Here is a 26,203-nt window from a genome sequence, read left to right as displayed (position 1 = left end):
TCATTCACTCCGAGAGAGAGAGGCCACGACTACCCCAAGAGCTATTCACTGTCTCATCAATTTCTGCAACCTTTCGCGTCACTCCCTTCCGAGAGAAGAAGAGAAAGAGAAAAAGAGATAGAAAGAGAGGGCGCGCGTGTGTGTGTGTGTGTGTGTGTTTGAGAGCGAGAGAGAGAGAGAGAGCAAGCAGGAAGACTATGCTCTACCTGCTCGTTGCATCTTTTCCAGTACTTTTCGATCGTTCGCCCCATCTCTTTCGACATTTGCGATGCTTACACTCTTCGTTTTGTCAGTATGTTATTTTGTGCTGTGTTACTCTGTTAAAAAGATATATCACGCCGTTACAAGGAAATAACGTTATCGAAAAAAGAAAGCAGCCGTAATAAATCTAATTTCGCAAAGTAAAAGCGAGCGCGCTCGCGCTGGTAATTCCACTTTCCGCTGCGAGTCCGCAGCGCTCGTGCGGAAATGAATTTCGTCAGGCCGTTGGAGCTTGATATAAGAGTTACATAAAGCGAAACAGCGCGGTGAAGAAAAAGGAAAAAAAAACGAAAAGAATAAAAAGAATAACAGGGCTGTGAAAGGTATTAAAGCTCTTTCATGGGGTACAGGCGGGTGGGCCGCGAGGGGGGGGGGGGGGGTGCGCGGCAGACGAGGCGAATTGAATCGAGATGAAAAAAAGCGTCGTCGGCTGCTCTCCAGCTTTCTCTCTAGTCTGGCAAAAGTGTCCAAAGCAGGCGAGCTCTCGCGAAGGGCGCTGTGCGGCGCGCAATTTAGGCGGTGACGCGGCAAGATCTCTCTCTCTCTCTCTCTCTCTCTCTTACTCGAGGGCCCTCTTATTGTGTACGTGTTTCGCGCAACTGACGCGGTCATTCTGCACCCCTCTCTCTTTATCTCGAGCTCTCTGGCTTTTGCCAAAGTGTGAAAGCAGCCACTCGACAACGCAACGCGCGTCGTGCCTTCGAGAGTTAAAAGTCAACATCGATGGCGCGACACACACACGTACGCGCGCGCCCGCCCGCATGGTCTGTAAAAGTAAAACATCCAACGCTCTCTCTCTCTCTCTCTGCCTTTGCTTCTTTTCTTTGTGTATTCTACGTGTCGAACACACTTTTTTCCTCCCTCGCGTGTTCCTGCTGCCATCGCAGATTGAAAATCCTCTAATCCCGGGACTATGCGCCCTTGTCCGCGCTTTGTCGGAATGTTACGATTCGTGCCATATCGTGGAGCAGAAATTATGCTTAGTGCCGCATATTATTTCACGCCGTCATCACAGTACGAGGGTGGACAATAAGTACGCTCCGTTGCCAATGACGACGCAAGTTTATTAGAAAACGTTTTTTTTGTTTTTCAACGTAATCCCCTATTAGGGTGGATACACTTCCCCCAAAGTTCCGTCCATCTTTTTTAAGCCTCTAAAAAGTATGATTTGTCAAACGCTTCAAAGGAAGCTTTTGCCTCGACGACGACCTCGAAACGACGAAAGCAGCAAATTTTTCTTTTGGCAAATGAGTCCGTATCTCACAATTTCTCAAAGACCGCAGTTTGTCCCCGCGTTCGCGTCATCTTTCTTCAGAAAGTTGATTCGGATTATTTCTTCTCGTTGAATCAAAAAATTACAACCGCGACCTTTACCGCTTTCTCACCGATGGGACTGTCCTTGGCCTTCGAAGAAAATTCGCCTGGAAGAATCCACCGATGTGTATAATGACGGATCCAGGCTTCAGCAAAAACTCCTGCGAATTCCGCTTAGAAAGATCCAAACACTGCTTCGAAGTTAATAGTCGTATCCGCTTATTGTCTATTGAAAATGATCGCGGCAGCAATCGGCCCAACAGCTTTATCATTCCTAACTTAACGCGTAAAATATTGATTACCATACCATTCGATATACCTATGGCCTTGTTTCACCGTCCAAAAATAAAAAGCGAATAATGGATCGATATCGCTGTTTTCCCATTGTATCGAAAAATACCACACACGCTCAGTATAAATGGCTGTGAAATGAAAACTAACTTATGAATCATCGTGAAATGTTTTAAAGATGCCACCGCGACGCTTTTCCGTAGATTTTTCAAATGACAGGCTGTTGCTCAGTGGTTATTCTCCTTCAACAGTGTTCCATTACAGTCACGCCGACCGTTGCAGCTTACATTGTTACGATTTTTTTACTCGCAGAGCTAATCTCGACGGATAATCCCGGTCGAGCATGTAGCGTTGATTGTTATCTGCCGACGAATCCATCGCTAATTCACTTGGCAACATAATTCTACTCGAGCGCACTTTTTCCAGATGCATCAAAAAGCGTTGCGGAAGAAAGTATAACTAGATCCCGTAAAAGAAAGGCCACTCATAAGAAGCCAGACGACAATAAGAAAACGCACGGCTTGTTTTCTCAACCCTAATAACTGCACATCAGCGCGAAGAAAGAAAGACGGCAGCAACGGCGAACGGGAAGAAGCGAGTCACAACAAGGAAGTCGTATTCTTTATCCGCGCTGCGAGTCCATCATGCATGAGAATAAAAAGGTTGCGCGCGACGCGACAAAAGCTAATGCTGCGGCAGAAATCGAGGAGCAAAAACAAGCGAAGGAGGCTGGTGGGGGAAGGGAGGCGCCGTACGCTCGGTTAGTGCCGCTGCTCTTCCCGCGAGACAACTATGTTCAGTCTTGGAAATTAAAGACGTCGCGAGGTATATTAGACGGCGAGCGAGACAATGCTTGTCGTCGGAGCGCGCGGCACAAAAGCGTTATCTGCGCAGGGCAGACGCGGCGCTGATCCTTCCATCCACTCGGCGGCTCGCGCGCGCGCGTTTGCTCTGTGTGCTTGTGCGTACGCTGACGACTCGAGGGCCAAACGCGCGCGGGAATTCGCTCCTACGTCGAGACGACGTCGACGACGTCGACGACGTCGACGACGTCGACGAGCGGGGGACGCCCGTGAAACTTTGAGGGCGCGAGAGCGAGTTTATTGCGCCGAGAGTCGTGCGCGAATGCACCCGTCGGGGAGAAAAGAAAAGAGGGAGTTTACGCGAGGGAAATAAAAACAAAACAAGGATGGCTGCTTCTTTTCCAAATGACTCTCAATGACTTGCTTCGCTTTGTACTTCCGACTGCTCGCTTTATTTCTCTTTTCCGTCCTTTCCTTTTTCTTTTATTTTGCATTCTTATCGTCGTTGGATATAAAGCATACTTCGTTTAGATACTACAATAGTTACTTTGTCGAATGATTGTAGCCCTTATTTTTATTTTCTCAATTTTAGTTTTATTTAAGAATAACTTGTTAAAATGGAATAATATTATTGATTCAAACAGCATGGTCGACGATGTTGTGATCGCTTCCAAAAAAGAAGGTAATAATCGAGTCGATCTGGTAATGCCGTATGAGCACACGTGCGTACACAGACGGAGGCGCACACGATAAGACGAAATTTCGGGCGAAGGTGGCGAGCAAAAGGCAAACAAACAAGTGCAAATTTACAGTTGGTTTTTTCGTTGTCGTGGAACTCTCAGGCAATTTCCGCAGATGAAGCGCGCATGCAGCCTAGGTGTGTAGGTAAATGAGTATATGTACACGCGAGGTAAAGAAGAAAGAAGGAGAGAGAGAGAGAGAGAGAGAGAGAGAGAGAGAGAGAGAGAGAGAGAGAGAGAGAGAGAGAGAGAGAGAGAGAGAGAGAGAGAGAGAGGAGGAAAGACGTTTGGAAAGAGAGGCTCATTGTTTGCGCCCGGTAAAAGGGACCGCGGATTTTCTCGCATTCCACGTGTATAACTGTATTAAGCAAATGACGCCGGGTAATAACAGCACAGAAAGCCAAGCCTCGCAGTGTCTGCGTATGTTTAAGGCGCGAAATATATATAAAGCCGTCTGAGTGCTCTCTGTGCCTTGCCTTACACTGTGTTTGCATGATTAGACTGCGAAATGCTGCTGCTGGCGATAAACTGATAATAGTTGCGATGTAAAACTCGGAGTGCGTTGTAAAGCCCGAGAGGAGGGCAGTAAAAGCTGATGCTACTTCATTGTTCCTATTGCCGGGTAAAATGAGAGAAGAATAAAAAAAAAAATGTGAAATACACGTTTCTTGCCAGCGCGACGGCGCACTGCACGCGTTTGATCTCGCACGCTGCAACGAAAAAGCGAAAATTCCGCGCAGTAGGGTAGTAATTTGCCTACAAACATCTGCATTTACATTTTAATCAAAAAATTATGTGGCGCGTGTGAGGTCCTTTTTGCAGATGGGTAATTCGCGCGCGAAACCGAGGATGTAGGAGTACACGGAGCGACGGGTACGAGAGAGCGAGTGAGAAAGCAGTCGCCGCGGTTATTGGTTACGAGTGCGAGTCGAGTGGCGCGTAGGCAGCCACAACAATTTCGACCCCTCGCGCGCGCTGTGCTTAATTCAGCGCCACGCCGATAATATGCACCGCCCTGTTGGCGAACGTATATAAGTCGCGTTCGGCCGCTCGCTGAAAGCTTCGGCGCGCGCGCTTATCGCAGCCGATTTGAGAAAAGCTCGCGTAAACTTGTTAATACCTTTGGCGTGCTCTGAAGCTTTTAAGCGAGTTTGCTGCTTCGATGATTTGTTACATTGCGTCTTTCACGATCGAGTTGTTAAGAAGTGTAGGGTTCGATTGATAATACTGTTTGTTGGTTTGCCCAGTGCTTTGGCACTTAGTCGTTATGCTGTCAGTAATCTTCGAACGGTCTATATAAGTTTGGTTATTGGAATAATTCACGAGCAACGAGCTAGACCTTTGTTACGAGTGCCGACTGTCGGCGTAAAGTACTTTACGAATGATTCATCGAGTTATTCAGTTAAAAGTATCGATTGGGTTTTTTCATCTCCGAGGGAAATACTCCATGAGCTATCTATCGATATGCTAATAACGTTGCCAAATGTTAACTACGACGACCTACTCATCTGGTAGCGCGACGGACGTGCGAGCTAGGCCACACGCGCGTACCCAAGCGCTCGAGGTGGGCGTACATCACGGAATTGACGAGAATTGCGCGAGGACGCATCCGTTGCGTCGAACGCTGACGAAACAGTCGACGACTGGAATTCCCAAAAAGAGGAATGCTATTAAAAATAGCCCACAGCACGATTTTCCAGTTCGTTAACCAATAAAGTCTCCGTCTCTCTCGCTAACAATCGGACCGACAGTCAATTTGAGCGCCAGAGACTGACGGAATGACACTGTCCGCGCACACACGCCGGATCATAGAGCATAGGTGCGCCATATAAATCAGAAGCTCGACACTCTCTCTCTCTCTCTCTCTCTCTCTCTCTGCCTTATCGCTTATTAACGATCCAATTTGAAAGCGGCGAATTCGCGCGCCGCAGCGCGTATGTATGCATTTTACATGGGGCGCTCGTCGCTCGAGAGAATCGCGCCATTTGCATTCCCGGCCTCCTCTACCTACCCTCCCTCGATAAATTATCCATTCGGGCTCTCTCTCTCTCTCTTTCTCTTGCGCGCACACACACGCTGCACAGCGCTCGCTCTTTTTGTCGACTCGCTCGCCCGATAAATCCAAGCCCCATTATCCTCGCCTCCTTGCTCTCGCGCGCGGCCACGATTAATACGTCGATTGAAATTGCTCGAGGATTATCTTGCGCGCCGAGCATACATCCCGCGACAAATCTCCGCTCTCTCGCCAAAGTCCCTTTTGATTATTGATTTTACACGCGAGCTCGTTGTGTCCTGTTGTCGATTAATTAATCCGACGATCAACGGAGAGTCTTGGGGCGCCGTTAATTAAAGAGGATAATTCGGCGCTCCGCCGTCTGCAGCGCGAGAGAGGCAGAGGGACATTCAGCAGACGTAATTATTTCGCACAAAGGATCGCGCTATGTTCACGCCCGGCATTGCCGAGGCACGTCTTAGTCTGACTGCCGTGTGGTCTGTCAGCTGCAGAGTCATCTCTCATGACGTGAATGGTCAGCCGCAGTAGCGCCCTGCAAATTCGCACCAACGAATAAGATAATTAATTTGGCTTAATTAGCTTGTCTCCGCCTGTAGCGCCCGATCCTCTCAGCTTTTTCTCTCGTCGCGTTTGTACTTACGAATTTGAACGTCTCCTTGCGGGCTTGCTAGATAATGGATCTCGAAAAATGAATAATTAAATAAATGAAAGTCGATTGCTCTGCGATTTGTACGTAATTGGTTAACGGCGGAACGTTCGCTGAACGAAGAAACGTGCTTGAGAAAAAGAAAATGACGCCTGACATTCGGGTAATTCAACAATCGCAGTCGAGGTCGACTGCAAGCCAAAACCGCGCAAATCTCAGGGAACTACAAGAGTTTGATCACTTATTAGCCGTGAATTTTGCAACAGCATTCGAGCCTAACGGTACGTACGACTGGAAAAAAAAAACAAGATGCATTGAAAGCTGTTGCATTGTTGCAGTGTTTACGAATACCGTACCGTTAAGGCGGACCTGGCTGAAAACAAAAAGAACATCATCTATGACCGCGCAATGTCAATAACAGGCATGCGTGCAAATTCTATTTGTTCCCGCGCAGAGTGAGCAATTTTTTTTCTCATCGCTCCACATGTGACGAGCGCGGACGATAAGCTGCCAGAGACGAGTAATTTAATAAATAACTATGATTCAGGCATGGTGTTGCGAGAGGGGAGGTAATAGGCGACACGAAAAAGCGGTAGTGAGAGAGAGAGAAAGCATCGAAAAGTTTTCGTTGCCAAGGTAATTTCCAGTGTCCAGCATTATTCTGACGAGAGTATGTCACGATTTCACGAGAGATAAATCAGCAGCAAGCTTAATAGTTCGAAAGTAAGCGGCTGTTAATAAAATGGGCTTCGATTTTCAAATTGGTACATTGTTTATTTGTCATTATAAAGGATGCCCATAAAGCTTCATCGACCCCATCGTGTTCTCGCAGTTAACAGCGTGAAAAAAAGAAGAATCAACGCTGGATAATTAATCAGCAGAGGAGTGCAAAGGAGAGCAACAAGAAGCACTGGAAGAACCGCTCATCATCGAGCGCATAAATTGTCGGCGGCTGGCGCATGACACTTGCACAAAAGTATAGGCACGACGACGACGACGACGACGACGACGACGACGGCGGTGCCCCCCCCCCCCCCATTAAAATTCAACAACTGCAGGATCAGCAGGCGATTACCCCGATAGCGATCTTTAGCATGCGCGCTCGCTCGCGTTTTTCCTCGGCACACATGCATGCCTAAACGTGCGAATTGCGCGTGCGAGCGAGCCGATCACGATGACTATGCGCGCCGAAGAGAACTCGCTCTCAAAAATGGCACGACGCCTACAAACGCGTTCGCCGGCGACCACTCCATCTGTCGCGCGTGCGACTGCTTTGCTTTTTCTTTTCTTGACCTCCATACAGCAAACCCGAGCGCGCCGCCTGCCGACGTGATATAACTGCGTTTTATCGCCGAATGACTTTGTCCCGCGGTTATTTCATTTTGCGCACTTTCGGCCGATACAAGTGAACGGGCAAATTAATTTCACGATGATGTAGCATATATTCTAACATTTAATGATGACTCTACTGTTTGAACAAATGCTTACATTGCGAAAAATCTGTTGTGTGCGTGTGTACGCAACGCTATAGTACGCTGACCTCTCAGCACCATGCTGTGCAATCGTACTGAATTCGCCGCGCACACCACGAAATTTCAATTGGCGCGAGGATTAATCGTCGCTTTTCTGATAGAATTTGTCCGCTGAGAAACTCGCAACACGCGAGTGCGAGCGTTTATGAGTAAAATCTTCGCTGACAAAACCGCCAGACTGCCGTTCGTTTCGAAGAACCAAATGAAAGACTACCCCTCCGAGGAAATATTGCAGAGAGAAGGAGAGGTCAACCACTAATCTTCATGTTTTTGCCTATCAGCATACACTGACCACACAAAGCGAGCGCGAACGACTTCCTCCTTCGTCGCGCGACTATCGGCGCTGCGGACTTGTCAAAAGTTCACTTGTCGAGCAAACACTAGGCGAGGGCATAAAACTTCACTTGGGAGAGAACAAAAGGCAATTCCCCGAAATGCATTTAACGCGATAACGAGGATCGATAAGGCGAGAGGGGGAATCGCCGCAGAAAAGCTGTTGCTAACTCGTAACTCGCCTGCGTGCGCGAATTTATTGCGGCGCGAGGTGTTAGCAAGAATTGGCGGAGGAAGGATGGCGAGGGAAAAGCCAAGGTACCAAATTATCCTCGTTCACCTCCAGGCTGCAAAGGCATAAATTCCACGATAGAGGAGGACACGTAGGAAAGCTAATTGCGAGCCACGAGCTTTCGGGAAGCTATTAGCGAGCTTTCAAAATTGAAATTTCGGCTGCCGGATAATGCATCGCGAATTCTCGGCATCGATTTAAATCTGTTTGGCTGGACTTGAGTTTGGACTTGCGCATCGTCGACGAAAGGCGACGAAGTGGCGAAACAGAAATAGATCCATAACGAAGAGAAGGAGCGGGCGAAGGATTGATTTGCCATGTAGTCCGCGAAAAGAATCGGCCGCGGAGTAGAAGAGCGGCACCTCGATAAATCAATTTCTCTCTTCCTTAAATACATACTTGATTGCTCATAAATCTCATCGGTGGGCCTGGCATCTAGACGCCGGTCGGATTAAGCCAAGCACTCCAACGAAACAATAAATAATTACAGTCCAACTCTCCACCTCCTCCGTTTGCGATCGCGGGAAAAAAAGAGCAACGCACAATGCGATGCGAGAGATGAGATGGAGATAGAGAAAGGGCGGTGAAAGAGGAGATAAAGCGAAATAGAGAGAGAATAGCGATCGGCTCGAAGGAGGGCTGCGCAAGTCGCTACAGGTAATCTCTTGATTTAGTTGCAATCCTCTCGTTGCGTGGCTCCTCGACCCCCCCCCCCCCCCCACCTCTTTTACGCTCGGGATGGTTAATGATCCGAGTTACTTTCCAATTACTCACAGTTTCAATCGAAACGGCGCTTTATTTGGACGATGAAATGTGTCGACCTATGCGGGCTGCTCATTGTACGTGATGTTGCAAGTACCGATCGAACATTAATTAACGATCGCTTCACTTACTACCAGCGATTTTGTTTTCAGGCATCCGAAAATCCTCGCATTCGTGCAACAATGACGGGCTGTCGCGGCAAGTGAAGCGCGCAGAACATCGGAGACAGGGGAGGAAGAGGCAGATAATGGAAACAAGAGCAAGTTGCGGGAGTACACACGCGTACGGAGTCGGTGTGACGGAGGTCGGCTGTATCGGATGAGCGCATCGCGATAGGCGAGTCGCGTGACATCTCTATTTATAGAAAAGCAACTGTCGAGACCGGAGCTAAGTTTAGCATCGCAGGCAGAGGTGGCAAGGATATATCGGCCGAGTACGTGGCGCCGATATCAGCCACGACGACGCGACAGTCACGCTTGCTCAAGCTTTTTCGCCACTTTTCTCCACCTCTCGCTCGTGCAAACGTGTCATTACACTTGGAGTGCGTGCCGTGAGATCCAATCATTATCATGGCCGACGCTCCAGGCGCTAAAAACTCCTTCTCTCTTCTTCAGCCTTTTTTGTGATCAATGACACGCAAAAATAACGTGTTTTGCCTTCTAATGACAATCGTCGATTAAAATTATATAACTTATTGATCTCTCATTGAAAAACACCTAGAGCATTTTGTCTGTCGTAGTTGAGAGCCGACCACGCGCCTGTGTAATTTTTCATCGTTACGCGGAGAAACAGTTCACCGGAAAAATTAAGGTGACAGACCGGTATTGCAGGAACGTGGCGACTGTGCAGTTAATTTTTACGAGGAAACTTAGGCAAATTTTACGATGACGAGTCCGTAATTTTTACAGCATTGAAAATTTGCAAAGAAAACTCGTTAAAATTCTGGAGATTCGTCGTAATTTTTACCGTGTCATCACTGTAAATTTTATGGTGACGGTCGCATACCTTTTACCCTCAACTTTCGTTGCAGGAAGGTTTCTTTCCTACATTCTCTAGGAAATATTATTTTTCCAAACTTATATAATTATACGTCACAATTTTTATATTTTTGCAAGGGATTCCAAGAATATAAAACTCTTTTGAGCAAGCGATGAATTTAATAACACTATCCTTTAAAATTTATTTCTTTGAATGATTTGTAGCTCAATAAATTTTTCTTTGCAATTAAACCTTCTAGTGTGAATCATTACTATAGTAAGAAAAAAAGTAATTTAATTAGACAAAGCTTATGATGATGCGTTTGTCGAAAAATTACAAGTGCACGTGAAACTAAACAGTTACACGGAAATGTTACGATGATGGTCCTGAAAGTGTTACGGCACTGTCACTGTAGTTTTTATCCCGACCATCTCTGTAATTTTTACGGGCAAATTTTTGCCCAACTAAACCCGAGAAGCTGATTTTTCAGACGACGACAACGTAACGAAAAGAGAAATAATAGACCCGTTGAAAAAGAGCATTATGTCTTTACCCCTTCATCTGGCGGCTGGGATATAGCCGTTTTTTCAAGCTTACGTGACGTTCAGAGAGAGAAAGAGAGACAACGTATCAAGATCAATCCGGTGCAGCAGTTGGATAGACTATCCGGTAAAAAGCTCTCGTCCCCGACAAATCTGAGCTTACGCTCGCCAAGAGAGGCAGGGTGTAAAAGGTCGAAGACCTCTCTCTCTCTCTCTCTCTCTCTCTCTCTCTCTCGGTAACATTCCCGTAACCGTCCGTTATCGGGGATTTTTCTTCGGCGCCAGACTGCGCGTTGTATTTATCAGCGCAGGCGAATTAAAAGTCGCCGGGGATTTTCGGTCGAGCGGCAAATTTATCGTACGAATAGACGAGCGTACCTGGACTCGTTGCCGATGCCTATCCTGCTTCCTCTGTCGTTTCTCCAGCTCCTCCTTGCGTTCGATGAGCAATCTGATCTCGCCACCGGCCGCCGCCGCCGCTGTCGTCGAAGACGTTACGCTGTCGTAACCCGTATCTCCGAGCGATAGCCTGGGCGAGGTTAACGACGACTCGGCCTCCTCCTCGTCCTCGCTGTAGCTCTCCACCATCAGCTCCGAGTCGCTCTGTCGCACAATAAACGTCGTTTTCAATATTGCGCAGATAGATATGCTCTTTATTGCCGCGCTGAGGGGAAGCTTATCGAGAGATGCCAATCTTATCCGCGGCGTAATGCTATGTGCTCCCTAGAACGAAATAAACCCCTCGCCGCGCGATCGTATCTGCGCGAGCGAGTGCGAGCCCTGCTCGACTAAACGTTTGCCGCTCGCTCCTCGTCCAATTTCACTCGAGATTTCCAATGACAACGATGCACGAGCGACGAGTCAAGCGCTGCCGTCGCGAATCACCTGGATTAGCGCGATCGCGCCCGAAGATGCCAACGAGACCGCTCGACGCGCGGCTCTCTCCGGGGCTGAAAGCTGGCAAATCGGCAAAGAGCGACGATCGAGGACTTACCTGTTCTGGCGGCGAGCTCGGCGAGCCTGGACCCGAAGCCTCGACGACCGATACGTATTCACTGACGCCCGTCTCGCTTTTCTGCAACTTGAGCACTGGAGTCTCCAGGCCGCAGAGGAACACTTGCCCGAAGAACAGAATCTTGTATATCCTCAGGCAAACCTGCACCACTTCCTGTTTTTAAAAGCAGATCAAGCATTTATTGCGCGGTTGCACAATGTCCGTCGATTAATTGATGTTTGTATTTCGACAAGTAGCCGCGCAGTTCTTCGCGTGATCAAGATCAACACTGATCGTTCAACGGTGCATTTTCGCTTCGAAAAAACCAACTTACGGACACATGTTCGTAGAAATGAAAGTAATTAGAATCAATGTATAACAGTAAACGTTGAATTATACCAATTATTTGGTGTAATCGTTTCCTTCAGTTCATAAGGATGAAAAACTAATCGGAAACAATAAAAAAAAATGAAGGAACGATGTAGATGCCTTAGTAACTGTGCTGCCGAGTTGTATATGAATTAGCGTAATGTATTTCAAGACTTAAGAGAGAGAGAGAGAGAAAATGATGCGCGATCAGTTTAACCGAGATCCCATAATGACACGTTAAATATGTGAAACAGATCTACAAACATTAAATATAATTTAAACCGCAAAACATTGAAGGTACGTAAGCACAAAAAATAATTAAGTCTAATTGCTGTCAGCGCATAAAAGCAGCAAAGCAGTAGAGGAGCCTCGAAGGGCCTGTCTATAATTGCGGAAAATGATTTTGCGCCGGTACGCCAGGACAAATGTGCGTACGGATCTATTTATAGTGTACACACTGGTTCTCTCGATTTAATATTAAAACCCATATATAATAGCGCGGCCTGCAAAGGATAACGCACGTATGTTTATCCGCGCCTTAAAGCACCTCATTACAAACATCCGAAGAAACTGCGCTGAATGTGTAACTTACTATGTCTTCCTTTTTGTCGGCGTAGAACGGATCCTGTGGATTTGACATGAGTGGCGTGAATCCGGATAGCGTCGTGTCCTCCGGCAGCCTCACCAGCTTCAGCTCTGCAATGAACGAACACACGCGCGCATTATAAATAAAGAAAGGACGCGGCTATTAATAATTTCTGCCGTGGCGCGATTTCTTAGGCGGCTGATTACGAAGCGACTGAAGCAACTGTTCCGAGAAAACAAAATGGGATACGCGACTCTGCTGCTTCTGCAATCAAGAACCGATGATCTGTGAGCTACTAAAGACATAAAATCAAGCAACAAAATACGTTTTGCCGTTTTTCAAGCCCTAACGAGATGTCGATATGAACAGCGGAAACAAAGATCCGACTTTACCGATGGGAACGAATCAACAGGTAGAATGCAACATCTTCTCGCGAGGTTCGGAAAGATCAGTTATCGCGGAGACGCGTAAATAACCAGACTATAATTGGCGGATAATTTCGTAGCGTTAAATTGAAATAAATTGGCGATTCCGATCGTGTACGTAGAAAGCAATGTAAATGGAATATTAGATAGATGCTACATCTTTATTCATTAATCGTGGCTATTAACTGGAAGGAAAGAACTTGGCGAATTGCAGGTGGTGACATGCAATGTGACATGTATAGCCTGCAATCTACGCCAAGTTACGTATGCGCGCTATACATTTACTTGTCGCATTAAAGCGAGAACGGATATCAGAATTTACGAAGAACAGGGCGTGTATCGCGCGATCGAGGGAGAAGCCAAGCTCCTCGAAAGTGACGAGCTCGACAGAGGGACAGGCTGTTATCATGCAAATGTCGCCGAAGCGACGGGAGCGCGCCCGAGAAAGAGAGATGCGACAACGTATCTATACACCCGTTCATTTGCTGCCTCGCGCCATCCTCCTCGCTCGCGCTTTACAGAATCATCCTCGCAGATAATTAAGCGGCGCCGTACGCCAGCCTGCACTTTTTGCGAGCCTTGTTTCACGATGGAATGTCCACTTTTTTACTTCATTTCTTTTTAATTCGTGATCGATTCGTAAAAAGGAACGAGAGGTCCGTCGGCAGGCTGCCTCATTACCAAAAATAGCTGGGCGATCGCGTCATTACAGAGAACTTCGGTATGTCTCGTTTGAATAATCTTATGTACAGAATGTACCAGGAAATCATGGATAGCGACACACTTAACGTTCAGGGTGCTACTTTTGCCGATGTCAAGTGCAATAGCGGAATCGTCCAAGGAATTACATTGACCATTGTCTCTCTCACTTCGATAACCCTATTGACGCGCATATGGATTGCGCGGCGTCAATTCATCGAAATTGACCTAACGGTACACATCAAAGCCTTCAAGAACTTTACAATTCCCGTCTTTTTCCTTGGTTCTATTTGTAATTTCAACTTTATCATTGTTCTCTCCTTTCGCGTAAATCAAAGGAAATTTCGTCCCAGATACGACGATAAGAAACAGATTTTTCTTTTTTTTTCTACCCGTGTCCCGTTATCGCTGCCAATTCGCTGACTCCACCTAATAATTGGCGTCTAACGCGAATCAGCGCCGAGGTTAGTGCGACGAGAGCAAGTATACGCGGGCGGACGTTTGGCAAGTATAGAGTGATTGCGCGCGAATGCGAAAAGCTCGCTGTCTTTTCTCGCGTGTGCTCGCGAATGAAAATGCTTTTTACGAGCGAACCAGAGAGAAGAGATTTCATTTCAACTTTCGGGCCTCTCCTTGATTTATATTCGGTCTCGGATTTCAGTGGAGATTTGAGATTCCTGAAAGTATTGGATTCTATTGTTTTTTTTTCAGAGTTCTCGCTCGAGTGATATTTTAGCTTTTTGCGAATGCGCATAGATATTATCGTTTGCTTGAATGTACTTTACCTCAATTGTTCTCACCAATAACCTGAAGGAACGCTTTACAATCCGACTGATTGTATGTCGTTTGAAAACTACATCTAATTTTCGAGACGAGTGCATTTCCGAGATTGAAATGCGGAAATAATGGCACGTATGCCATGCGAAGTAACTTGTCGAATACAACAGCGATCGTTCATGAAAATCAAACGATCGATCGAAATTTTGAAGTTGATTTATTAATCAATGAATCCAATGTTAAGTTGAATAAAGCAGTAAATAAGCGTGAAACAATGAGAAAAATTAAAGATCACCTGAATCAACAACGACGACGATCGTCCCGTTCGCCTTTTCTATGAAAAAAAGACAAAGAAAAAAATGGAAAAAAACAATCGTGCGAGTCGGCATCTAGTACACGGGAACAAACCGTTTGCGAGGTTACGACGTCGTTATGCGTACAGTCACGGCAACAAGCTTTATGCTGATGGAAAAGACCAGAGAGAGGAATTTGGCTCTTCTATTCGCAACGACAAAGGAGAGCCTCGGCGACTCTTGTACCAAAACCCGTTAGAAATCATAGCCTTAGGTCACTACTCGCTTGCTGCCGCTTCTGCTGCAGCAGCTTTATGTATGACAGGTGTGTCACATACTCGCAGCGTGGGTAAATATTTGTACGAGCAAATCATTGATAAAGTACTCGCTCCCATGTGAACCATTTATCGATGGATGTACAACGGTATAGGACGTACATTTTTTTCTATTTATTCTGGCAATTACTCGAGGAATGATCTATAACCCATGTAAATTTCTTTTTTACTTAGCTTAGTATTTCATGCAGTGGCAAAAAATAAATTCGAATTTGTCAAGTGTTTACCGTTACGATGCATTGAAAAATGTGTTTTTAACAGTCGACTAGGCTACGGAAAAGGATCAACATTAATTCAAGATTTAGAGGTCATAATGTGACGTTGATTCTCAATAAACTTCCTCGGCTTATATTTTCCTATAAACGCGCGAAATGAAGCAGCGTAATTGCCTCGTCGAACAAAAAAAAAAACGAATTTACCGATTAAAATTCATAAAGGACTGAAAAACTTCGCGGCAATTAATCAACTTGCAACCTCCTCATCGAGGATCTCCCCCTCGTATCTCGGTAAAATCAAGAGGTGATCACGATGAGAAGAAGCCAAAGTAAGACGTCATTAATAAGGCATTGGGCCCTTCGGTATAACTTTGCATATCTTTCGCACTGAAGGTCAGGCTCTGAACTATAGCAAGTTAATTCAGCAGCGTGATGAGATCATACAGGATGATTGATCAATGCAGAGTGCAAGGACGACTCTCTTTCATACGATTACAGTGATTAGAGTGCGATCGATCGCTAGGAATGCAAGAGAAGAAACGAGAGCAATGAGTTATGTGGAATGCCATGGAGGCAAGAGAAAAAAAATGTCTGCCGAGTAATTATTGAGGTACGTATGCTTCGATCGTGTTAATTAAATGCGTAACGGTTTGTATTGGACACGATGCAGAAAAGGTAAAGTCCCGCAAAAAGGTGGCTACAGATATTTCCATATACATCATTTCACTTTCTTTATCGACACCTCGAGATCGACACCGCTTATTATTCCACGAAGAAAAAAAAAAAAAACGCGACGCGTTATAGTTAAAAATACGCCGAAGTCAACGTCGCAGCACATGGTCGGCCGGAAAACACTGCGGTTAAGCGTTCGCGCCATAAAAAATCATTATTCCGAAGGTAAGAAAAAAGTCATCGGCAATTTGTCTCGATGAAACACGGTGGTTGCGAGATTGACAGATTAGCATAATAATAATATCGAGCGCGTTGGCGCGCACTCACGTCAGCCCTCCGTTGTGCCTATGAAATTTTTGCGCGCCCGCGGTATGAACAATTTATAGATAGCAGGCGGAAGTATACTTGAAGGCACTCACCATCTTCGCGCGCCGCAGCATCCTTGGAGTCGATCAGCAGATCCTGCGAGTACTCCAATTTGTCCAACAGATTGACCATGGTCGCCAACCGACTCCATGCGTCTCCAGGGGGCCTGTGCGCACGAAACCGTTCACATTAATTCTCATATTTACATGTACGCAACATGCTCATCTTGTATTATTGCACACGTGCGATTTTCTCCCTCAGTTAGTATGAGATCGAATCCACTTGCTGTTGTCACTTAACTTCCCTTTATGTCTCAAACTTCCTTGTGAATTTTACGATCGCTCATTAGTTTTATGCCTTATTACTAAAACACCATGAATTTCATGTTTAACCATTTGCCCGATCTATTTAGTCGAGATTCAGTCATTAAATTTCACGATATGTCCTACAATTTCAGTAACAACATGACTAAAACCATCGTTTTGTTGAAAAAAAAAATGAACCGTGCTCTTCTATTTGTGTTCGAGAATATACGGGTTAAGGAGGGAAACAAGAAAAAAAAAAAGAGCAGGTAAGTATGACAGAATGATTCACTTTCGTTGTATGTCAAAGTGGCGAGGGATTACATACGGCAGAGCACAAACGAAAACCAGTCGGGACGCATATCCGTTTGTAGGTTACTCTCAATCTCCGCGGTGCGGAACACCGTAAGGACCTGTTCGTTTCGAGGACGCTTAACGTTTGACCCGGAATTTTTCGCAGCGAGCGAGGGTGCATTATACGCGCGCATATTCGCGGTGGTTACTTACTTTCACGATTCATTCTCTTACTTGTTGGTCAATGGGACGCGGGGCCGATTTTTGCGTTTGCTCGTTCCGTGGGAGAATTGCAGTTTGCTTTTTATTTTTTTTTATCTTTCGCCGTGGCCTCGTGATCTATTGAATTCCGCGAGCTTGTTGTTTTTTTCTTTTGCGTTTTGCCTTCCAATGCGGAAGAGAATGTCGTTTTGTGCGCGCGCGTGTTCAGTGTCAAGGATAACGTACGACAAAACGAGGTTTTTCGAGTGTCGTTCGTTGAACTCTCCGTGCGCTTATCAGATTGCATCAATATCGCCGCGTAGTTTGCTGTAGTTTGTATGACTATAGCGCAGGAGTAAATTATGAAAATGAGAAACTGAAAATCATTAGTGCGTGGAGATGTGCATAGTGAAAATGCAGAACGCGCGAAGATTACACGCTTGTGCGCGATGTATCGGAGCCTAGCTTGTATGATGGTGTTGAGCATGAATTAAATAGCCTATATGTTTCATGCTTGCAAAGCAGAGGAACATCATGCCAAACTTGTTTAGATAATCTTTCGTTAACTTGAGCTTCGAGTTACCATTTTATTCTACAGGAATTCTTATTCTCAGTATTTGAGTAACTTTCGCTTGAAAATTGAAAATGCATGCCGTAAATTCATTGTCAGTTTCTATCAACGCATCATCGAGTTTTGGTAAAAGTTGACTGTCCTTGGTGAGGAATAATTACAGAAAGAGAACAATTTTTTAATAGTGCAAAAAATGATTTTTTCTGTGGTTTCTTTGCAAGGAGGAAAAAAAAGATGTTTGTCGGTGATAGTTAACCCAAGGAATAATAAACTGATTGCTGTAGTACTTCGCAATCTCGATTGTGTGTGTGTGTGTGTCTGTGTATTTTCACACGTCTTATCTCATCGTCAGTTAGATCGAGTCTCTCACTCTCAGTGTGTGTGCACGGAGAGATAGCTTTTCATTGGTTCAACTAAACTGGTCGGTAACGAGTCGACGATGCAATTAACTGTTGACCTTTTACGACGTGCACCCTTAGCCTTAGTAGCGACAACTACACACGGGCGGACGTATCCATGACGGAAGTCGTTAAGCTATCTCTCGGCATGCATAACTTCGCCGACTCGTCTTTTGCATACAACTGAGATTCGATCTCTCCCCCCCCTCTATTCTCGCTCCGCAACCTGTCCGACTGCTCATTGATTCTCTTACGGTACGATATACTACTCTCGATGCACTTCATTATGTCGCTCCAGCGTACAACTATTCGCGCGAGTTTTAGGTTCCGCTGTGATGGATGAATACGTACTTCTGCGGCAACTTTCAATTATAATTGTCGAAGCGCCTCGGAACAATTCATATTGATTGAAGAAAAAAAGTTGGAATAAAAGGATGTTTAATAAGCCACGGCTAATTAAAGTAGCTTTGCCAAAACTTTGCCAATTAAAACTTTGGCTGTAGAGAATTTCATCCATCTTCCGAGCGGTGCCGAAAATGACTTCATTAAATGTCATTCAAAAACTTCGTAACAACATTTGCCGCGTCCGTCGCTCCACGACTATACCTCGCGATTGATAAGAATGCTCATGGCGATTAATCAAGCTCGGCAACGGCGAGCAAATGGAAGAAGCGAAATACGACAAACGGAAGGAAAGTCGAGCCAGCAAACGAGCGAATTGCAGCGCAGGCTGCACGGGATTGCCCAGATGAAGCGTCCTTGCCTAAGAAAGCTTCGCGCGCTGCGCTCATAATTATAAAATCGTTAAGCGTCGTGAGTGCGCGCACCATCCGGCTAATTTACCTATTCGCGAGCGCGCGCAGCTTTATTAATCGCGGCCATCTTGTAAGTACTTCTGAGATCCCGTTCTTTTTTTTTCCACCGCCGATGTGATTCGCGTCAATTACGCCATCGGACGCACGTGTCATAAAAGTCGATCGTGAGTTTCTCGCTGCGCAGGATGAGCCATCCCCCGGCCGTTAAACGTCGCGTTGAGAGCAGCCTGGCGGATATATTGCTCGCCGAGTTCTTTTTTTTCTTCTTTTGCAACGATTTAATCAAGTCAACTGATATTTCACACCAACTACGGTTTACTTTACAATTGCGGCTGTAAAGCTCGTTCAACGCCGTCAATATGATGTCTACAATTTGTAAGTTCGTTGTTAAGACGTCATGTTTGTCGAGGCCGTAAACGCACGCACGCGAGCTTGAAATTCGAATGGCAGAGCGCACAGGCGGAAGGTAAACGGCGCGCGGGAGTCGTTGCGACGTGGTGCGCGAGCAGAGCCCACAAACGAGGCCGAGGATGACGATCGAATCGAAATCGACAATGCCATCCAGCGGCATTCCCGCGCGCGGCATTATGTACTGGCACGGATAAAGGCCGAGTGACAAAAAACGACAGAGTGGATAAAGTCAGCAAGCGCGTTGTCTGGAAAAGAAATCGAAGAAATGAACGAGGAGAAGAGCGCGCGCGCGAGAGAGAGAGAGAGAGAGAGGAGAGAGCCGGCGTAACCGTATACATCCTGCATTAGCTCGTGCGTGTATGCGTGCGCGCGCGAGTAACAGTTATGTAATCAGAAGCTCTCTCCCCCTCTCTCTCTCTCTCTCTTTCCGCGTCGCGTGAAAAACTGCTCCCGATCGACTGCACAGCGCAGCCGCGGAGATCTTATCGCAGGAAGGCGAATACCGCGTTACGTCCGCGAGTATCGATTGGCCGACGCGCGTGGACCTCCCTCAATGAAACGCGAGAGTCTCTGTTAAATCGCTCACCGACCAGAGGTTAATAATCGCCGGCTGGGGAATGGAAGCTCGACAAAGCGTCGGACGAAACAGGTCTTTCGGCTGACGCGGCGTCGCCTCTCCGCTTGATTCAGATGGGTGGAGCTCCTTAAATCTTGACGCGTCGCTTCTGCCGCGGCTTTTAAATCTCGTGGCTCACGTGCGAGCGCGCGCTCGCCCGAGTTCGCTTTCACTGACCGTCGCGCGCGGGATCTCTGCGCTTTCTGTTTTTTTTTTTTTTTGCCTCCGAGCTGAATGCACTCTTTTCAGCGATGCCATGCTAATTTACCGAGAGTACCACGGCCCGAGACGGCATTTTTTCGTGAATTATGCCCGCAACTCTTTGACCTCGCCGAATGCATTTTTACATTCTCCCTTCGGCAAACTTGTCAAATATATCCGTCAGCGAACGAATTGGCCGGGAAAAAAAGGTGCAACTTGATCCTACCGCTTCAAGTATTCTTTTTCGAATCACGTAACGCTCACGCCATTCAAAATTTATAATTGGCATTTTTTTTCTTTTCAAATAAATTAATCAACGTGTGTACGTAAATTCCAGTGAAACGTTCGCCAGTAACTGCACACGTTCATTCAATTCTACAATGGCGAACACGAATATTGTCCAAAGGCATTGGCGAAAATACAACGCAAACTGTTGAAATGTTTTCGTTTGGCCGGTCGCTTAAATATCCATCGCTAGATAGCTCCGCTATCCATTGGAAACTGAAATGACGCTGGAGCTATGTTAAAACGAAAACTGTTAACCGCGCGACAAGCAAGCAAGCAAGCAAGCAAGCAAAAAAAAACAACACAAAGAGGAAAAAAGAAGCCTTTGGAAAACTAATTAACCGTCGTGTAACAGAAAATGGCGTCGTGCTAACAACAACGCTTGCGGCAATAAAAATGTTAAGTTCGCGCTAGCGCGCGACAACCGTTAACTTTGCAGCAGCAGCTCAATTTGAATGTTACTGTACTCGGCGGCGCGAAATTCAGACATTTGCATATTAACGACAGCCGAGGATGAGCTTCGATAAATTCGCTTTTCCCTCGTTAAGAAAGTATACTTTCCAGAGCTAATCGCCAAGAAGCTATCGGCTCTCGGCTTCTCTCCACGCGCACATTGTCGTTTACTTGATATAAAGATCGTCATCCGCGAGCGTACAGTGAAAGGATGTCCGCGCGCGACGGAGCAGCTGCTTTCATTCGCCAGATTAGATATGCAATTCCGCCGAGCAGCACAGCCGCTACGTTGCATTCGTCCCGAGAGATGAGCTTTTCTATTTTGTTTTTGTTTTTTTTTTTTTTTTTTTTTGCGGCAAGGTCGTCTGCGGTTACGGATAAGAGCGAATTTATTTAGAGACGTGCGTCAATTACGCTTCTCGAAGGCAAGTCTTGATCGATGGACGATGCGTCCTCGATAACGAAGGTTGCCGCTGCGTAAAGCTTTCTGTATTACAGTCCGCGTCGACCTGAAAATCAGCTCACCGCGGCGTTTCGCAGCCACGTCTTTCACGCAGAAGCGAGCACGCGGGGCGCAATTAAAAAAGCGCCGAGGGAAAGCGAGCGCGAGTAAGTGGTGAGCGCGAAGGAACGTGCCAAGCTAATGGCAGAGTAAAAGCGCATTAAATCCATGCTCCTCGCTGCGCACAACAAGAGTTTTCGACGGCAGCGCGTTCCTTTACTTTATCGCCGGACGAGCGAGCGCGCGAGCCGTCGCAGAGTCGCCGGCGCGGTTATAGATTGTTTTGCGAGTGCGTAACTCGGCGAGTTCTCGCGCGTGCACGTCGGGGCTCCGTTTCCCTAAGGCAAAACAGGCGCGAAACGCTGAAAATCGCCACGGCAAGCTACTTTTTCCAGCGGTCACGTCTCGCGGACACCTAAAAATGCCAATTGTCCATGGGGCTAACGAGCGAAGAGCAGGAAAGAGTAGGACCGCGTGCAGGACGAGACAAGTCGGATGGAGTGCGATCGTTCACGCCTTGGCGTGGCTTCGTCACACGCAACTGCGCCGCGCTCGTCGGAGTCGTGGATCGCGGCCGAAAGCGCGGACGCGGATAACGAGGAAAGTTTCTAATTAAAAGCGGTCTACGACTAGCCGAGAGCCCCCTTTTTTGCTCGTCCGACTGGCGCGCGGTAAATTGATTATATTATTGAACGCCGAGCGCCGCAGTCCAAATGCTACTTAGCTAACTGAATTACGCCTCTGCGTGACGGATAATAAGGCGCGCCACGTTAATTCCGTCTTGGGTGCGCGGTTCGAGAGGGTGATGCTCGCGAGATAAAAAGAAAAAAAAAGAAATAAAGGCGCGCGCACGCTCACAGCACTAATTACGGATTTTCAAATAGCCGACGTGTCTATGAATTTATTCAAAAATTTTATTACTTCTGGCGCGCTTCTCCGATTGAGCTGCGTATAATACATTCGCGATAAGACTTTACGACCTCTCCTCAAAAGAATTGCTTTAATAATGCCGTATATCTTCTGTACCGAGCAGCATTGTACTTTGGTAATAATGTTACGGTAAATTCGTCATCGTCTTATCGCGCACAAGCGATAACGAAAAAAAAGAAAGAAAAACAATCGTTTACAACGTAACCGTATGCATTGCCAATTCACACAGTTGTAAAAGGATTAGCGAATCGTAAAATAGAAAATGAGCTGGATAATAACGCAGACTTACCCAACGCGATAATCAGCGCAGGAAGGCGGCGGATTCCAGACGGTACTGTGACAGAGCATCCAGTCGCACCAAATCTGCAACACAATATTTCGATAAGAAAAGTTATAATTGCCACGGCGAGTAATTAATAGAGACTAGCTGAGGATTCCTATCTCGGTCGTCTCCCCGGCGCGTAGATATGCGCGTATAGATTAATGGTGTATATCTTCCACGGCATACGTATATATACGGCGAGAAGTAGATTGCGATCGACCTCAAACTGCAAAGTCCGCTGCTGCTGATCTCTTAATTGCCGCGCGCGGAGCTTTCGTTGAACTCTTACTTTATCGCGCGCGAGAGAGCAAGTTGGCTTCTTTATGTACCGCGCGCTGCCAAGTCGCACTCGGGGATTTATGCATTTCGGATTGTTTTTTTCTTTCGCTCGCTTCTTCGCCCGCTCGCGCGCGAGTTAGCAACTGTGCTTTCATAATATTTTATAGCGCCACGGCCGAGATATACGCACGCCTCTCTCTGTGTGTGTGTGTGTGCGAGTGAATTTTTTGATTATGAATTTATCTCTGGGCTTTTCTTGATTTGTAGCCGCCGCGGACTGCGAATGAATTTATCTGCGAGCAGCAGCGTCGCGAGAGCCGCTCGTGCCGTTTATTTTGCCCTTTTCCCCCCAATGATTCGCAGTTTTTGCGCGTCGGAAAGGATTAGATCAGAACGAAGCTCGCAAAAGAAGGAGGAGGAAGCGGACAGGAATAAAATGTAATAGTAATGTTAATGCAATCGATTTTATTGAGCAATGGTATGTGCGAAGCGCGCCTGGGCATTAAAACTCGTCGGGAGCAATAAACGTCGTTTGTAATGCGCGCCGCAATCGAAATTTAATAGGCTAATAAAATTGACGACGTTATCGATGTACGCAGGCGCAGGCAGCGCGTACAATCGTAAAATTGGAAATTACCTTGATGGCGGGCAAAAGTATTTGCATATCCTCGACGACGATGAGCCAGGGGCGCTCGGCGTTGTCCAGCTGCGCCTTCAACAGGCTGACGCCTCGTTCCAGGATCAAATTGAACATCTGCAGCGACACCACCAGCGCGCGCTCCTGTACCTCCGATCGGTATCCCTGCTCCATTTGTGAATCTGCAAAATGATCGTTCAGCTGCTCAGTGTTCGCCAGTATTTACATAATCAATATTGCGCCCAGAAAAAGCCTCGCGGAAGTGGTCATGCCGTGGATGCGCGTATCGGTGCGCCCGATAGAAGAAGCTGCGCCGATACGCGCTCGCGATTCCATTAGCTTTCTTTTTCACTCTGGCAACCAGGCAGCTCTGCCGCGCGCAGTAATTTGCGATATTTGCGGGTTTTCGCAGGTGGTTCGCAGACAGGGCGCGAAAGGCTGAAAAGGTGGGAGGAAAGAAAGAAGGAAAGAGAGAAAGAAAGAGAGTGAGAGAGAGAGAGAGAGAGAGAGGCGGCAAATGGATTCCAACGGCAATTGAGTGAGAAAGCCGCTGAAAAGACGTTCGCGCCATGTACGTCCCGAAGCAGCAGCCAGCTCTGCTTGGAGAAAGAGAGGAGCCGTGGAATCTAGATACGCGGAAGCGTGCACTGCTCAACGGGGATTTTCATTATCTCATATATCCATCGTCTCTAATCGGCATTGCCAGCGTCTCTTTTCTGCGCAATGCTGCTGCTGCTGCCTATGCGAGCCTCGCTTCTTCCCCTAAATATTTCTTTCTTATCGCGTTTCTCTCACCTCTTTTTTCCCTCTTTACCCTTCACGAGCGCGCGGCCTCTACCACTTCTCTCCTCAAATAATGCAACGGTCTTTTTTTCTCTTCGCCTCCACGTCGCCGCGGCTATTTTTCACTTGCCCGATAACTCGGCGACGACGCGCTGCAAGTTTTTTTTCCGCATCTGTCGATGCTGCAGTCTATTCGATTTTTCTTCCAAGCTTTCTTTTGGGAGGCGCATCTCACATCTACTTTTGGCGGAGTATTACGTTAAAGCGCTTTGGCGACTCGACCGAGCATCGATCGACAAGCGCTGAAAATATAAGTAACGACAAAGCAATATGATAATTGAGCCAAGTGTTTTGTAGTAGAACGTATAGATGCGATGCCAGCGCATGAGCCGACCGCGGTGGCGATCGGCCGATGAATCGGGTTGAAGTGATGGGTTTATAGCAGAAAGAGAGGGGGAGGGGGAGGGGGAGAGCATATCGGACCGTCGTCGACGCGTTCTTTCCCACGTCGTCTTGCGCGCAGTCTCTGTCTCTCCACATTTGTCTGATTTTCATCCGGCATTATCATATTCCATCCATCCGTCTTGTTTGCCATTCCATTCCTAACTCCCTCTTGTTTTTCCGCGCGCGCACGCGAATAAGGCGCGACGACGCGCTTCTCTGAAACTGGCCATGAGCTTGGCTCCGTGCGAGACGCAGCTATGTACTCGATGCGCGCATATCCAGTAGCTCTCCGCGCCAGAGTAAAGAGACGATCGAGTATCTTTATGAGGGGGGCGATGCGCGCTCGCGCCGGCACCTTTCATCCCTCGCTCCCCCCCCCCCTTTTTTTTCTTTTTCTCCTCCCTGCCCTCGCTGCAATTTCGTTGTCGTTCGGTCTCTTTCTCTCTCTCTCCCTCTCTCTTCGGAAATGCCGATTGCTCAATAAATTTGAGCGCACCCGCATGCAGTCCTCCTCCGCGGTTTTATTGCATTGCGGGCTTGACGTGCCGAATTGCTCTCTCCCTGTTTCGCGAAGGTGAGGAATATGCAAAAAGCAGAGTGATCATCTTGTCAAGGGGGAAGCGTCCTGAATTAGTTTTCGACAGGAAACTGCAACCTTGTACGTATCGTGCTTTACAATTTTGCGAAATTAGGGAAAATTGCCGTGATTAAATCCTCGTGGCATAATACCTCAATTCTCGAAATGAAATCGCGCACAGAGCTTTTTCGATCTGGATGAGATCGTTTCGAAGAATCTTTCACGTTTGTAAGTGTGCAGGTGGCGATAATCAAGTATCAAGTAAACTCGAGTACGTAATTCTACCAATAGCTGGTCTTAGCACTATTTTCCTGTCTTGTTCAACGCCTCGGAGGAATGCCACGGATGCCTTTTGCATACACGCGTCGCTGCTACGTAATTCCCGACCATACATCCTCGAAACATCTCTATTAGGGTCGAAAATTATCCCCACCCCACTCCCCTTCCAAAACACACGCTTCAAGGCCCAAGACGCGCGCGGCATTCGAGTAACGTGTGCAACTTTTGCGGGATACCCCAGCAATGATAATCATCGTTGTAATTTTCTTTCACGGAACTTGGCTAAAATCGCGTGATGCGGTCGTTGTTGTCCCAACTTGGGAATGACGCGCTAGTCCGCGCGGGAAATTAGCCTACGGTCACTCTCGTTCAATTCTACAAAAAGGTAATTTAGTCGAACAACGGATTACGCTTATTGGATGTCTCGCGACACGAATAAATTGTCAGTCACGATCGATTTGCCGCGCCATTGAATAATTCGTGGACACGCGACGCGCATTCGCGAGAGGCATGATTCATCCTCATCAGTTCGCCGCGGCTTGATAAGCGTAAATAATATAAGCCGATCGAGCGTTCCTTGCCGCGTGCAAATTAGAATCGATCAAGAACAGACAATGCCCTTTTCAAATCCCCTTTGGCTTTCCAATGCTAATCTAAGGCGGATTTTCCACAAGGACGCAACGAATTTATCGCTTGGCCAGATGATAATTAGCTCGGTTTTCCG

At 46.9% G+C, this 26,203-nt stretch overlaps 1 protein-coding gene across 3 annotated transcripts in view; it reads right to left on the bottom strand.

Annotated features, from left to right (window-relative positions):
* The window catches only part of LOC131669455 (telomerase-binding protein EST1A-like), a 102,287-nt gene that overhangs the window by 13,824 nt on the left and 62,260 nt on the right, over positions 1 to 26,203 (bottom strand). For 2 of the 3 annotated variants that reach the window (XM_058944330.1, XM_058944331.1), the window contains exons 18-23: positions 23,397 to 23,578; positions 22,448 to 22,521; positions 16,233 to 16,345; positions 12,404 to 12,507; positions 11,443 to 11,616; positions 10,827 to 11,051 (exon numbers count right to left, since the gene is read on the bottom strand). In XM_058944330.1, the coding sequence (XP_058800313.1) occupies positions 10,827 to 11,051; positions 11,443 to 11,616; positions 12,404 to 12,507; positions 16,233 to 16,345; positions 22,448 to 22,521; positions 23,397 to 23,578 (872 nt within the window). Of the gene's footprint in view, positions 1 to 10,826; positions 11,100 to 11,442; positions 11,617 to 12,403; positions 12,508 to 16,232; positions 16,346 to 22,447; positions 22,522 to 23,396; positions 23,579 to 26,203 lie in introns of all 3 variants that reach the window. The other variant, XM_058944329.1, reaches the window with a different exon arrangement.

The sequence above is a fragment of the Phymastichus coffea genome, unplaced genomic scaffold, assembly GCF_024137745.1.
Source record: "Phymastichus coffea isolate CEN01 unplaced genomic scaffold, Cenicafe_Pcof_1.1 PCOF00093, whole genome shotgun sequence".
Classification (NCBI taxonomy): Eukaryota; Metazoa; Arthropoda; class Insecta; order Hymenoptera; family Eulophidae; genus Phymastichus; species Phymastichus coffea.
The sequence above is the reverse complement of the archived record's forward strand: the minus strand, read 5'-3'. Positions and strand labels throughout refer to the sequence as shown.